Raw genomic sequence first — 14,319 nt, forward strand, 5'->3', positions numbered from 1 at the left:
ATGTAACTCAGGAGCAGGCAGATATGCATTGTATGTTTTCACTGGCTACTGAGTGCAGTGTAATGACCACCATGAAGTCCTAGGTGGCCTGAATTTGTTGTTACGCTCCATTTATTTGTATTTTGAAAAACTCACATTTAATTCAATTTTTCTCTCTGTCTTTCTCTCCTATCCCCACCCCTGTCCCTTTTTGTCTTAAATCAGGATTCTAGCCACCGCTGGGACTGATTTTGACCTACGGACCCTGCGAGCCGTTCGGGTATTGAGACCTTTGAAGTTGGTGTCAGGAATTCCAAGTGAGTGTAATGAGAACCATTGCAACATCATTGTTAGAGAGGCCCCCTGGCCTTTGGGGTCTGTGTCCTCTGAACTATATAGTCTTCCCCCTGCTTCCTATTGCACTGGGGTGCCCTTGCTTTCCATGCCTGAGGTCCTGATTTTTCCATTGCTCTGTGTCATGGGTCAGCCTTTACACCTATGTAAAGGGCGTGCAAAGTGCTCCCTACTAGGCCCGAGGATTAGAACTTCACAGATTTGGTTCTTGACACGTCTTCACTCTGGGACTTGATCTGTACTCCAAGCACTGCCAGATGCCAAGTTTGCCAACCTTCTGGCCCCCCTGTGCTCGAATTCCCAAGGGAGATCTTTAGCTGAGCTAGGGCAGTTAACACCAAATGTGGGTCTGGCCTCCCATGTTACTCAGCCTGTAAGTAACACCAGGTAAGGGCAAGGCAGATAAAGGGAGAGTACCTCTAATCAAGTTTTCACCATAGGCAATGTGATACTTTTATCGTTTGAGTTGCCCAGATGCTCTGGTGAGGGGCCCTGTAGAAATACTTTGCAGAGGACTCCTAGTGCTACCTGTTCATTTTTCCCTTTCTGAATTTGGAACTGAATCATTTTCCACGCAGCATGAGGCAGTGAGAGGAAACTGTTTACATGAAGCTCAGCTGTTCATCCGGACTAACTCATTAGTATCCTTCTCCTCCTCTCAAACAGCAGCCGGGTGTTTCAGCTCTACTCCAGAGGTGGTTTCTTGCAGCCAAAACACCAGGGGATGTGCGGAGCTGATGAGGAATGAGCTTCCCTGCTTCTGGTGCTGGAAACTTGAGCCCACAGTGCCCTTTGGGAGCACAGATTACATAGGCATTTCCCATGCAGAAGGAAAGGGCTCATGCCTCAGCTTGTGACAAGCTGGCATTTATTTATTAATATGTATTTGAAATGAATACTCATAGGGAAATGCCCTTGATGTGTTAAGCACCAACCGACAAGTGCTTTTTGACTATACAAGGCCATTTAAATAGACATGATAAAGCATTGGAGGGGGAACTAAGCTGAAATGACTTATCTAAGATCACTTGATAAATCAGAGCTGGGACTGGAACTTGTCTACTACATCCCAGTCTACTGCTTTATCCACTAGGCTGTTGACGGACCCTTCTTCCTAGCCCACTCGTGAGTTGCATTGAGAGTGTGGGAAGGATTGTCCTGCCATTGCCCCTGCTTGTGGGTGGATAAAGAGCAGCTTCCGCTCCCCAGGGCTGTAAATCAGGAACCTTTCTCTAGCATGAAATTCGTATGAAAAACTAAAGCAAGTTTAATAAAATAATCATGATCTCATATAGGAACCACAAGGAGGGTGAAATCACAGATACGAGAGTTTCTTAAAGGAGAACAACACACCCTCTCCATTGCATAAAGGCATCCCTGAGTAGAGAGATCAGCACAAGGAGTATGCACCACTTAAGTCCAGCGTATGCCTTATTCTGTGCGTGTAAGTGGGACTTCCGTGGCACAGAGACTGTGTGCTGGCTCTCTGCATAGGGGCGAATTTCAGCTCACTATAACCACAACATTACACACTTCCATGGAATACTCTAGGTCCCCAGTCAACTTTCTAAAACTGATTATCTGGTGGGAGAGAGTCTCCCATTTTGATGATTACATGTGAGAAAACTGCCACATTTTGCTTCATAGGCACTTATGCCTTATGAAAACAGACATTCAACTTAATCCAGCCAGCCACAACTCTTCCGCCCCTTGAGCCGAGTGGTAACTATAGCCCAGTGTGATACCATAGATTTAAGGCATATTTATTGCTCTGCTATACAATTGAAAGGCTGCTTTGGCACCTGAGAGCTTTATAATTCTTCCCCCCTGCAATACAGACAGTCCTTAGATGTGCTGTGTGCTGTCCTAATACGCTCTCTCCATGTGTCTGTATTTTTTCCCAATCCAGGTGAGCATTTTTCTGTGCACTTCTATGTTGATCTCACTTAAGTTTTACAAGGCAGTGGGACAAGGATGATCCTTTATTCCCATTGCCCCAGTGTGGGCCCCAGAGCTAAGGTAGCTTTAAACGGGTGGTTAACAGTGCATTACTTTCCTTACGCACATCTGCATAAAATTATCAGACAACTTTATCTCTTTGCTGTCTCCTCTTTTCTCCCCTGTTTTAATTGAAACTGAATTTGAGTGCTGGTGAAAAGGCCAAAGATTGGAAGCCCCAGAGACAGCAGGCCTCTGTTTATCCACAAGATGGGTACGCTAGGTGTAGTCGCAAAAAAGAAAAGGAGTACTTGTGGCACCTTAGAGACTAACAAATTTATTTGAGCATAAGCTTTCGTGAGCTACAGCTCACTTCATCGGATGCATTCGGTGGAAAGTACAGTGGGGAGATTTATATACACACACAGAGAACATGAAACAATGGGTTTTATCATACACACTGTAGGAGAGTGATCACTTAAGATGAGCTATTACCAGCAGGAAGGCGGGGGGGAAAGGAGGAAAACCTTTTGTGGTGTAGTGACACCACTGCCTTTTTGTTTATCAGTGGGTCTCACTTAAAGCAGGGCAACATTTTTTCAACTAATCATTTAGTCACTGAAAAATGCACTTGGGATTGACTGAAATGATTCACAACTTTGCGTGGAGTTTGCTGAATCGCTTCAACCAAACTGAAAATGTCTATGTACGTCAGTAATGTCGATAACGTTTCATTTGGATCCCCAAAAATTCTGTTTTAATTTTTCAGGCTTTTGTCAGAAGCAAGGAAAAGAGTCCTCAAAATGACAGGGAAGGAGGCGGTGGTAGTGGTGGCTCCCTTTATAAGCTTTAGCTCCCAGGTTAGGGCATTCAGTGGGGATGTGGGAGACACAGGTTCAATTCCCCTCTGCCTGATGCAGAGCAGGCATTTAAACTTGCAGACTTGGCGATGGGATATTCTGGTATGGGGCTTTCTCAAACTCCCCTCTTAAAGCTGTTCCACTTTTTATCGATAATTATAGTCACTGGATCAGGGCCTTGAAGTTGGGTCTCCCACCTCCCCGGCGAGTGTGCTAACTACCAGGCTATAAAGCATTCTCACTTTTCCTCCCCTCGCTCAGTGACTGTGACTTGCCATGATGCTCTCTCTGACCCACTGACTCCTTGGCCCCTGTGGGAAACAAGAGTGCCAAATTCATGCCAATTGTGGCGTTAATTTTTTTGCTATTGGGACCCATCCTCTGGGCACTAGCTTGAGACCACCAACACGTTTCACATGAGCCACTGAACAGCTTTTAGGACCTGGTCTGGCTCCCACTGATGCTAATTGGAAGATTTTGATGGGATCTGGTTCGGAGCCTTAATCCTTACTGAGCAGAGAGAGCTTTGAATCGATGACCTAGAAGAAGAGGCATTGCTGGACATTGCCAATCCAGAGCATTTTATTAAAAATCCAAAGTCCCCTACTTTCCAAAAACCACTTCTTTTCCTCCAGTCACTGACTACAATAATTTCCTTGCTTCCTACAGGTTTGCAGGTTGTCCTCAAGTCCATCATGAAGGCCATGGTGCCCTTACTCCAGATCGGGCTGCTTCTCTTCTTTGCTATAGTGATGTTTGCCATCATTGGACTCGAGTTCTACATGGGGAAGTTTCATAAAACCTGCTTCTCGAATGAAACAGGTGAGATTAAGCTGCTGCTGTTCCTTCAATAAGTCAGCAGAGCACGCATTGTCCGTTTGAGGGCCTAGTGTCCTCTCTCAGGGAAGTGACCTATGTAAGACAGGTTGAATTCCACCAGGTTTTTTGTGATGAGACTTAAAGCCAAAGTCCAGGAGCTTGTCTAGTGATGATCCCATGACCCAGAGGTGTCTTGGCAAAATTCCAGCTGGCATAATTACCTTCTGCCTCCCTTATTCATCCTGCAGTTGGACTTGGATGTAGTGGGCCCAGTTTTCTGCTGATACAAATCTGTGCAGCTTGACTGGCCTGGTACTCTTCACTTCCTGTTCTAAACTGTTGTGCACTGAGCCTGTTTTTGTTTTTTCCAGGGTGATTTGTGTGTAACATTTGATGATGAACACAATTTCCAGTTTTTGTCTCTAAGTTCATTCAGTCTTCTTCAATTTCTCCTTTCCATTCAACTTAGTTTTCTGATTCTTATTTTCCCCTCAGTGTTTTCTGGCTTTCTTCTAGCTGATTCAACAGCCTTCTATATTAGACCCCTTTCTCCCTCCTGCTTTGTTTTCTTTTTCCGCTTCCACTTCTTCTCTCCCAGCCCACTTTCTCAGTGCCGCAGAACGCCTGGGCGCACACATGCACACTGCCAACCAGATACATTCTCCTCTCATTTACAGCGCTGTGGCTGGAATGGATTTACTCCCAGTTTACACCAGCGTGTGTCAGAGCGTGTGTTAGAGGCAACTCAGGCCCTCAGTTTCTGTGTGTGTGTGTGTGTGTGTGTGACTTTTGCATTATAACTGGCAATCAGGCACTCATGGCGCTGGCTGGATGCAATGACTTTTGATTTCAAGATGATTGGGGTTCTGATGTGCAGCTGTTTATTTGTGAGATCTCTAGAAGGTTGCTGGGGTAAGAGACAACATCATAGCATGAAGCCTGGGTTGGGACAGATGGCGAGCAGCAGAGAAGTCAGAGAAAGAGATGAATGAAAATTCTGGGAGGAGGACACAGGGGTGAAGGCCTTCACAGAGAAGGAAGTCAGAACTGGACGGAGCTTTGAGAAGAGCAGGCTAAGGGCGTGAGTGGGAAGGACAGTCCAGAGATGATGAGAAAGAGGAACTGGAAGGCCGCTAGATATGACTGGCCATTGATGTGAGGGTTGAAGTCCCTGTGAATGCGGAGAGACAGGGACAGATGGAAAAATCAGAGAGGAAGAAAGGTCCAAAGGGGTGGTTCAGAACCCGGCTGAGGGAGAGACGAAGGAGGGAGTGGAGTGCGAGCAGGCCAAAGCTGAGAAGGAGGGGGACGAATGAGGGGCTATGGCAGATGAGAGGAAGGAGGAATCTATGGCATGACCACAGTCTTCCAGGTGGGGCATGTAGGAAAGAGAGGCCTAAGAAGGAGATGGCTAGGGAAGCAATTGTGTGGGGTTTGGGAAGAGTGTGATGCAGGCTCCTGGAGCGTGGCCGGGGATGTTTAAGTCCCAGAGTCTTGTGAGGGCGACATGGCTGGGCCCTTAGGATGCTATGTTACAGTGTGTGCTAGCACTGTGAAAAATATCTACACGCTGACCCCTCCTATCTGCTGCACTGACTCCATAGTCCCGCAGGGCAGCCCTGCCATTACATACAGTCCGATCAGCAATGCAGCACCTGTGGTTGGAGAGAGAGAAAGCCCTCACAGCATGTGGTTAAAAGGCCAGATAAAGGATAAGGATAAAACCTGGCAACTTTCATAAGAAACGTTGCAGCCTGGAAATTGGACCCTGCAGTGAAAATGACACCTGTCTACCTGCTGCTGTGTAATAAACCCCAGAAAATAGAGGATTAGGGCCCGGACAACCTTAACTAAGAGTCCCTTAACTAAGGGCAGGGTGCAACATCAGAATAGCCTTGTGCGGTGCAATTTAACTGTAAAAAAACAAAAAACAACACAGAACGTTTTCTTCTAAGTCAGCTCTTTTGGGGGGGGTGGAGGGAGCCTGTCTGTTTGCTCTGTGTTTGTACAACAGCCCAGTGGGGTTCTGATCCAGGACTGGGGCTCAGAGATGCTACCACAATTCAAATTGATAATAACAATATTGCTGGACAGGAAGTGGAAGATCTTTCCCAAGCCGAGATGGCAGTGTAAGCAGTTATATAGAGCTTTGCCTTTTCAAAGAGCTTTCCAGCTATTAGTTAATGATCCTTACATTCCCCCCCCCCCCCCCGCCACCCCAGTGAGCTGGGTAGCTGTTTAAATAGGTTTAAAAGGCTACCTGGCCATTGAATGATGTGGGGCTTTCAGCTCAGTTCTGGGTTCAGAAATAACTTCCATTGAACAAACGCACAAGGCCCTTGAGCAGCAGCATGGGAGGCAGTGTTTCCTAGTGGTTAGAGCACTGGACTGGGACTCAGGAGATGTGATTTCTATTCCTTGAGCTGTCAGTGTGTGACTGGCTGACCTCGGACAAATCATTTCCCTCTGTGTGTGTTTTCCCCATCTGTAAAATGGGGGTAATGATACGGACCTTCTGGGTAAGATGCTTTGAGATCTCCTGATGAAAAGCGCTAGATGTGACACAGCGGGGGGGCGGGGGGGAGTGTTGACCTGGGAATGTGGTAGGGGAGTTTCACTCCCTGCGGATGGGATACCTGAGAGCCTGTAACCTGACCCAGGAGGGGGAGGGGGAGGGGGAGGTAACACCTCTGCCCCGGGAATGTGGACAAAAGGCTGCAGGAGGGAGCCTGCTAGGGGGAGTTTTAGTTTCAGTTTGGTGCTGGGTGGTGGAATGCAGGGAACCCCAGGGCCGGGGTCTAAGCTCCCTGCTCCCCCAGAAGGACTTGACTGAGGGGTCCTGGTTGTACCCCCAAGCTCTGTTTTCGACTGTGTTCCTATTGTCCAATAAACCTTCCGTTTTACTGGCTGGCTGAGAGTCACAGTGAATCCCAGGAAGAGGGTGCAGGCCCTGGACTCCCCCACACTCCGTGACAACTGGTGGCAGAGGTGGGATCTACTGCACCCCGTGAACGGCGCTTCCTGCAGTAAGTGACTGGGGAACAGTAAAACGAAGGGGGATTGATGGGGACCAGGCATGCTGAAGATTCAGAGAGAGATGGTTTCAGGGGGTGGTTAACCCCTAGGAGTGTCTGACCAGAGAGAGAGACTTTTGCAGTAACAGGATTCCCCGGGAGATTGCAGCAAGTGGTCCCAGGGGCAGAGGAGTCTGCAGCTCGACCCTGGCAAAGAGGTGGTGACGTCAAGAAGGACTGGCACCCTAGGGGTTCTTCCTGGAAACCGTGGAAAGCTGCCCAGGCCTGCGAGTGGCCAGCAGGGAGATGTATGCTAAACGCCTTAAGAGCGACCTGGTGGAGCTGTGCAGGCAGACGGAGCTGCGCATTGGGAGATCCACCAAGGAACAGCTGATTGCCCAGTTGGAGGAGAAGGATCGCTTGGATGACCCGATCCCTGTCCCTGAGGGTAGCCGCCTGGTGGATGCAGCGTGGGCCTTGGGGCCTGACCGGGCTGGGAGGGGTCAGACTGCTGCCGAGGACATCCCGAGACCCTTCCTACCTATGCCTGGGGAGGGGTTGGGGGAAGCCTAGCGAATACCGAGGGCACTCTGACCCCGGCAGCCAGCAGGGGATCCTCCCGGCGGAACTCCCCATCCCTGGAGTGGAGGCGGCTGGAATGGGAGAGGGATCATGAAAAACAGCGTCAGCATGAGCGGCAAGAGAAAGAGAAACAGAGGCAGCATGAACTGGAACTGGCCAGGCTGAGGAGCAGTGGGGCCCCGGCTGCGGTGAGTGAGGGGGGACCCAAGACTGCAAGGAGCTTTGATAAGTGCTTCCTGGCCCAGTGTAAGGAGGAGGAGGACATAGATAACTTCCTGACAGCTTTTGAGAATGCCTGCGAGATGCATAGGGTTGACCCTGCAGAAAGGCTCCAGTTTCTCACCCCTTTACTGGACCCCAAACCCGTGGAGGTGTACAGCTGAATGAAAGAGGTGGAGGCAGAAGACTACAAACTGTTCAAAAGGGCCCTGCTCCATGAGTTTGGGCTGACCCCCAAGATGTACCGGAAAAGGTTCCAGAGTCAGTGTAAAACGCCTGAGGTCACATACCTACAACTGGTCAACCGAATGTAGGGATATGCCCACAAGTGGACAGCTGGGGCCCAAGCTAAAGAGGACCTGCTTGACCTAATTGTACTGGAGCAACTGTATGAACAGTGCCCTTCCGACCTGAGGCTACGGTTGGTGGACAAAAAGCTAGAGAACCCACAGCATGCAGGGCAGCTGGCCGACGAGTTTGTGAACAGTCGGTCCGGGGGTAGCAGGGAGGATTCCCGAAAGAACAGGCCCCCCACGATGCAGAGAGAGAGAGTCACCATGGGACCTCCCAGCGCGGAATTATGGAGAACCCCCTCCCAAGGGAAACGGCTGGTGTCGGGACCCTCTGACCCGCTAGAGGGGATCAACATGACCTGAACTGCTATCACTGTGGCCAGAGAGGCCACGTATGGACCCAGTGCCCCAGGCTCAGGGACAGACTGAGCAGACCCAACCTACCCCAGAGTTAATTGGATAGGGACCCAGCTGGACGAAGGGCAGACGACCCAGGCAAGGGGGGCTGCCAGCTTACCACCTGTTTAGGAGGGAAGAGTGCCCCAGGCTAGCTCCGCCAGAGGGCTGGAGGCTCTGGACTCGGGGTTCTTGGTTTACAGGGTGGGCGCGGGGCTGTCCCTCCGGAGAGAGTGCCTTGTTGCCCTGGAGGTGGATGGGAGGAAGGTCAATGGATACTGGGATACGGGCGCAGAGGTGACGCTGGCCTGGCCTGAGGTGGTGGCCCCAGATTGGGTGGTGCCCAACACCTACCTGACCCTGATGGGGGTGGGTGGGACCCCATTCAAGGTGCCCGTGGCAAGGGTACACCTGAAATGGGGGCCCAAGGAGGGGCCCAAGGATGTGGGGGTGCACCACCATTTGCCCACTGAGGTTTTGATGCGGGGGGGACCTAGAGGACTGGCCAAGCAACCCCCAGAATGCCCTGGTGGTGACCCATAGCCAGATCCGGCGAGGGGCACTGCAACCTGACCTTGGGGAGGGTACCACACCGGAGGTGCAGGACCCTACCCTGGTGGGGAGGGAGCGCCGAAGGGCACGGCTCAGAGAGGCTGTGGCCTCAGACCCAGCCAATGAGAGGGAACCGGGCCCCATTCCTTCCCCAGCCACCGAGTTCCAGGCCGAGTTGCAGAAAGATCCCTCCTTGCGGAAGCTCAGGGACCTGGCTGACCTCAGTGTGGTACGGACCATGAGGAGAGGTTGCCAGGAGAGGTTTCTGTGGGAGGAGGGGTTTCTGTACCGAGAATGGGCTCCCCCAGGGGAAGTGGAGTCCTGTGGGATCAGGAGGCAGCTGGTGGTACCCCAGAAGTATCGCTGCAAGCTACTGTACCTGGCCCATGACATCCCCTCTCAGGGCACCAGGGAATCCGGCGCACCCGGCAGAGGCTGCTACAGAACTTTTACTGGCCTGGGGTCTTTACCGCTGTCCGGCAGTATTGCCAATCCTGTGACCCCTGTCAGAGGGTGGGGAAGGCCCGGGACAAGGGGAAAGTGGCTTTGAAACCTTTGCTCATCATAGAGGAACCTTTCCAGAAGGTGGCCATGGACATAGTGGGACCTCTCAGCAAGACGACCCGGTCGGGGAAGAAATACATTCTGGTGGTGATAGATTTTGCCATCCGCTACCCCGAGGCAGTGCCCTTAGCTTCCACTGAAGCAGACACCGTGGCAGATGCGCTGCTGACCTTTTTCAGCCAAGTGGGGTTCCCCAAGGAAGTCTTGACAGATCAAGGATCCAACTTCATGTCGGCCCTGCTCTGGTGCTTGTGGGAGAAATGTGGGGTCCGGCACAACTGGGCCTCAGCATATGACCCCCAGTCCAATGGGCTGGTGGAGAGGTTCAATGGGACGCTAAAGATGATGCTGAAAACCTTTATGAACCAGCACCCGCAGGATTGGGACAAGTACTTACCTCACCTGCTGTTCGCGTACAGGGAGGTACCCCAGGAGTCTACCAGATTTTCGCCTTTCGAACTGTTATATGGAAGGAGGGTAAGGGGCCCCCTGGACCTGATGAGACGAATGGGAGGGGAAGGCCACTCCCAATGGAGAGTCAGTGGTGGAGTATGTCCTGATCTTCTGAGAGAGACTTGCTGAACTCATGGGCCTGGCCAGGGAGAATCTGGCCAGAGCCCAGAAGAAGCAAAAGGTCTGGTATGACCACACGGCGCGGGCCCGCGCCTACGCCACCAGGGATCAGGTGATGGTTCTCATCCCCCTGAGAAAGAACAAACTGCAGGCCGCCTGGAGCGCCCATTCAAGGTTGTCAAGCAGCTAAATGAGGTAAACTATGTGGTGGAGCTGTCGAACCAGGCCCACCACCGCCAGGTGTACCATGTGAATATGATGAAGCCATATTATGCCAGGGGGAATGTGGTGTTGGCCGTGTGTGGACATTTGGAGGAGCAGGGAGATGACCCTTTAGTAAATCTATTACCTGGGACCAGAGCTTGTTCACTCCTGGAAAAAATTCCCCTCTCGGATCAGCTAACCCCTGCCCAGCAAGCTGAGATCAGAGGGATGCTGCATCCATACCGACAGCTGTTTTCCAACCAGCCTGGATGCACTAATCTGACTGTCCACTGGGTGCAGACAGAATTGCATCCGCCGATAAGATGCTCCCCCTTCCGAGTCACAGGGAAAACGGCTCAGGACCTGGAAAGAGAGGTCAGGGACATGCTGGCTTTGGGGGTGATCCAGCCATCTGCCAGCCCTTGGGCCTCGCTGGTGGTGCTGGTCCCCAGAAAGGACGGGTTGATCCGGTTCTGTGTGGACTATCGGAAGCTCAATGCCATCACTGTATCTGATGCCTAGCCCATGCCCAGGCCTGATGAGCTCCTAGACAAATTGGGAGGCGCTCGGTACCTTACCACCATGAACCTTACAAAGGGCTACTGGCAAGTGCTGCTGAATGCAGATGTCCGGCTGAAATCGGCCTTAATCACCCCTCTGGGGCTCTGAGTTCCTGACCCTGCCTTTCGGCCTCAGGGGAGTGCCGGCCACCTTCCAGCGCCTGGTGGATCAGCTACTGAGGGAGATGGAGAGTTTTGCTGTGGCATATATTGATGACGTGTGTCTTTAGCCAGACCTGGGAGGACCATGTGTCCCAGGTTAGACAAGTGTTGGACTGACTCCAGGAGGCTAGGCTGACTGTAAAAGCGGAGAAGGTGGGGGTGGGGATGGCTGAAGTATCTTACCTGGGCCATCGGGTGGGGAGCGGCCGCCTAAAGCCAGAACTAGCTAAAGTGGAGGTGATCAGAGACGGGCCCGCTCCCCACACCAAAAAAAGCAGGTCCAAGCCTTTATTGGGTTGGCAGGATACTACTGCGGCCATCAAGGAGGAGTGCCTGGCCATGGTGTGGGCCCTCAAGAAACTAGAGCCCTATCTCTTCTGGCGACACTTCACCGTGTACACCGACCACGCTCCCCTGACCTGGCTGCACCAGATGAAAGGAGCCAACGCCAAACTCCTGAGGTGGAACCTGCTCCTGCAGGATTATGACATGGACGTGGTCCATGTGAAGGGAAGTGCCAACATGATAGCCGATGCGTTGTCCCGGAGAGGGGGGCCCTGAACTTCCCTAGGTCACTGGTCAGAGTGACCCTCGCTCAGTTCAGTTTCAAAGGGGGGAAGAGATGCGATTCAGCAGGGAGGGGGGAGTGTTGACCTGGGAATGTGGCAGGGGAGTTTCACTCCCTGCGGATGGGATACCTGAGAACCTGTAACCTGACCCGGGAGGGGGAGGTAACACCTCTGCCCCGGGAATGTGGACAAAAGGCTGCAGGAGAGAGCCTGCTAGGGGGAGTTTTAGTTTGTTTGGTGCTGGGTGGTGGAACGCAGGGAACCCCAGGGCCGGGGTCTAAGCTCCCTGCTCCCCCAGAAGGACTTGACTGAGGGATCCTGGTTGTACCCCCAAGCTCTGTTTTTGACTGTGTTCCTATTGTCCAATAAACCTTCCATTTTACTGGCTGGCTGAGAGTCACAGTGAATCCCAGGAAGAGGGGTGCAGGCCCCGGACTCCCCCACACTCCGTGACACTAGATAACAGCTAGGATTGTTCCTATTTTAGCCCCATTTTCTAGCTGGGGAAATAGAGGCACAGAGAAGGGAAGTAACTTGCCCAAGCTCACCCTGTAGCTCACGTGATAGAAATGGGAATGAGGTTTCAGGGGCCGGTTTCTCCATTCTTGTGCCCTGTGGAGTCATTTATGCCAGTGCAAATGGAGTGTGAAAAGCTCCTGAATCAGCCTGGTAATGACTGGTGTGCAAGTGGCAGCATGGGGTCAGGGCAGCGGACAGTCGGGCCCTAGGTCTCCCGGGTGACTGAGGGGGATGCAATTGGGGAGATGTTTGTTTGAGATGAGAAGATTGCAAGCACATGGGAGCAGAGACACAGGTGGGAGTCGGACTGTTTGGGGCCTGGCAGGTGAGGAGGAGGATCTGATGTGGTAGTGAGACAGCCATCGTCTGGGCTGACGCACTGGGGACCTCCAGAGCGAAAATCATGAGTGGCTAAAGAGCCAACGCTCCCTAAACGGGAGCTGTAACAACTCTCATCCTAGGTGGATTGGAACAGAGGGAGACCTGTAACACGTCTACACCGGTGGGTTACACGTGGAGACTGCCAACGAGCGAATCTGAGGAGGGGAGAGCCCTGGATAAAAAAGATGGCTAGAGCGGTGGTTAGTGGTAGACTGGAGATGGGGAGAGGTGAGAACCAGGAAGTCCAGGGAACAGAAGATTCAAGTGATCAGGTGTTGGTCTAAGCATCACATAATATTCTTCTTTATGCCCTTGGCACTTAAGTGGGCAGAGCGCTGCTTAAAATTCTCAGCCTTTTCCGCACTGACATGGTGGCTTTGGTGGGTGAGGCGAAGGAGGGAAAGTATTTAGGTAGCTGCTGGGTTTTTTTCCATTTAATGTTTGTAGCTTCTTTCAAAAAATAAAGGAATAAAAGCCACAGTCCCATTCATGGCCACTTGGGAGCCATCTTGGCGTACGACATCACACTGATGTTATGACTGATGGATCTCTAGGCCAAGCGGAAGGCTGAGCCCTGTTTGTGGCATGCAATGTAACATGCCCTGCTCTTGGAGCAGCACTCGAGTATGGAACTGGGAGCCCAGCCAGAAGCTTGTGAGTACCATACATCATGGCATCTGGCATCTCAACAGGAGGGAAGCAGGGCCAGCTCCAGAATGAAGGTTATGACCTCCTTAAAGCCTCCACCTTACCAGTGTATGAAGGAGTCTCTGTTAAAGGGCACCACGCAGCTCTCTGCTCTGTGGTTAATGTGTTCATCTACAGATGAATTACCGAAATTGATTCTACCCAGTTCCCTCTCCTCCCCCCCTCGCTCACTCCCTCCTATCGGAAATGGAGGAATGGCATTTCTGAAAAGGCAGCAGGCGAGGTTTCCTGGATCTGGAATCCCTCGTGTGCAAGGAAAGCAAACATCCTGCTAATCTAATCAACCCAGCCTTTTAAACCTAAATGCCTAATCTCCGAAGAGGTGCATTAACAAACTCAGGTCCATTTGCTCTGAGCATTGACTTCAGGGAGGGAATATGAACCTCCTCAAGGAGCTGCATACCTGGAACATTAGAGTATTAGAGCTGGGGATCTGGGGAGTTAGGGGGCTTCAGGCCTGGTCTTGTTCCCAGTCCCCAAATGAAACAGTCACTTAGGGTTCCTATGGAAACCAAGAAGCAAAGAGCAGTAATTCAGAAAGACGGCGAGCGCATGGGATATGAATGGAAATGTGGTGGCTCAGATCGACAGAGCATTAGTAATCCTATGGCGGCTCAACTATAAGGGGCAACTATGAGCATTTGTGGGATTTTTTTTTCCCCTTCAAATATCAGGGAAAGTTTGTAACGTGACCTTCTATATATGGCACCATGGGCTGTTCTGAGCTTATGGAAAAGACCCTTTGTTTTGGTGAAAAACAGGCAAAAATCTAAGACCCACACATTAGTGTGCGATTTTCAGTGAATATGTGATATATTTTCCACTCTCCATAATCTTCCATGTGCTCATGTGTTGCTGACACAGAGAATTCTTTTATGCACAGCCATTTGCATTTGTTCTCATTCACTATTCCCTGCTTACCAGACTCCAGAAGTTATGATTACAAAATCATTTTGAGATAAGAAGACATTACACTCGTTTCTGAATTTTTCTTTGGACACCTACCTAGCCCTTTGAAACATGCACTAGAGCAGTGATTCTCAAACTTTTGTACTGGTGACCCCTTTCACAAA

At 51.2% G+C, this 14,319-nt stretch overlaps 1 protein-coding gene across 15 annotated transcripts in view; it reads left to right on the forward strand.

The window, feature by feature from the left end:
* The window catches only part of CACNA1B (calcium voltage-gated channel subunit alpha1 B), a 505,831-nt gene that overhangs the window by 179,238 nt on the left and 312,274 nt on the right, over positions 1-14,319 (forward strand). For all 15 annotated transcript variants that reach the window (XM_043498957.1, XM_038374486.2, XM_043498961.1 and 12 more), the window contains exons 4-5: positions 205-296; positions 3,801-3,953. In XM_043498957.1, coding sequence (XP_043354892.1) covers positions 205-296; positions 3,801-3,953 — 245 coding nt within the window. The remainder of the gene's footprint in view (positions 1-204; positions 297-3,800; positions 3,954-14,319) is intronic.

This window comes from Dermochelys coriacea, chromosome 16, assembly GCF_009764565.3.
Source record: "Dermochelys coriacea isolate rDerCor1 chromosome 16, rDerCor1.pri.v4, whole genome shotgun sequence".
NCBI lineage: Eukaryota > Metazoa > Chordata > Testudines > Dermochelyidae > Dermochelys > Dermochelys coriacea.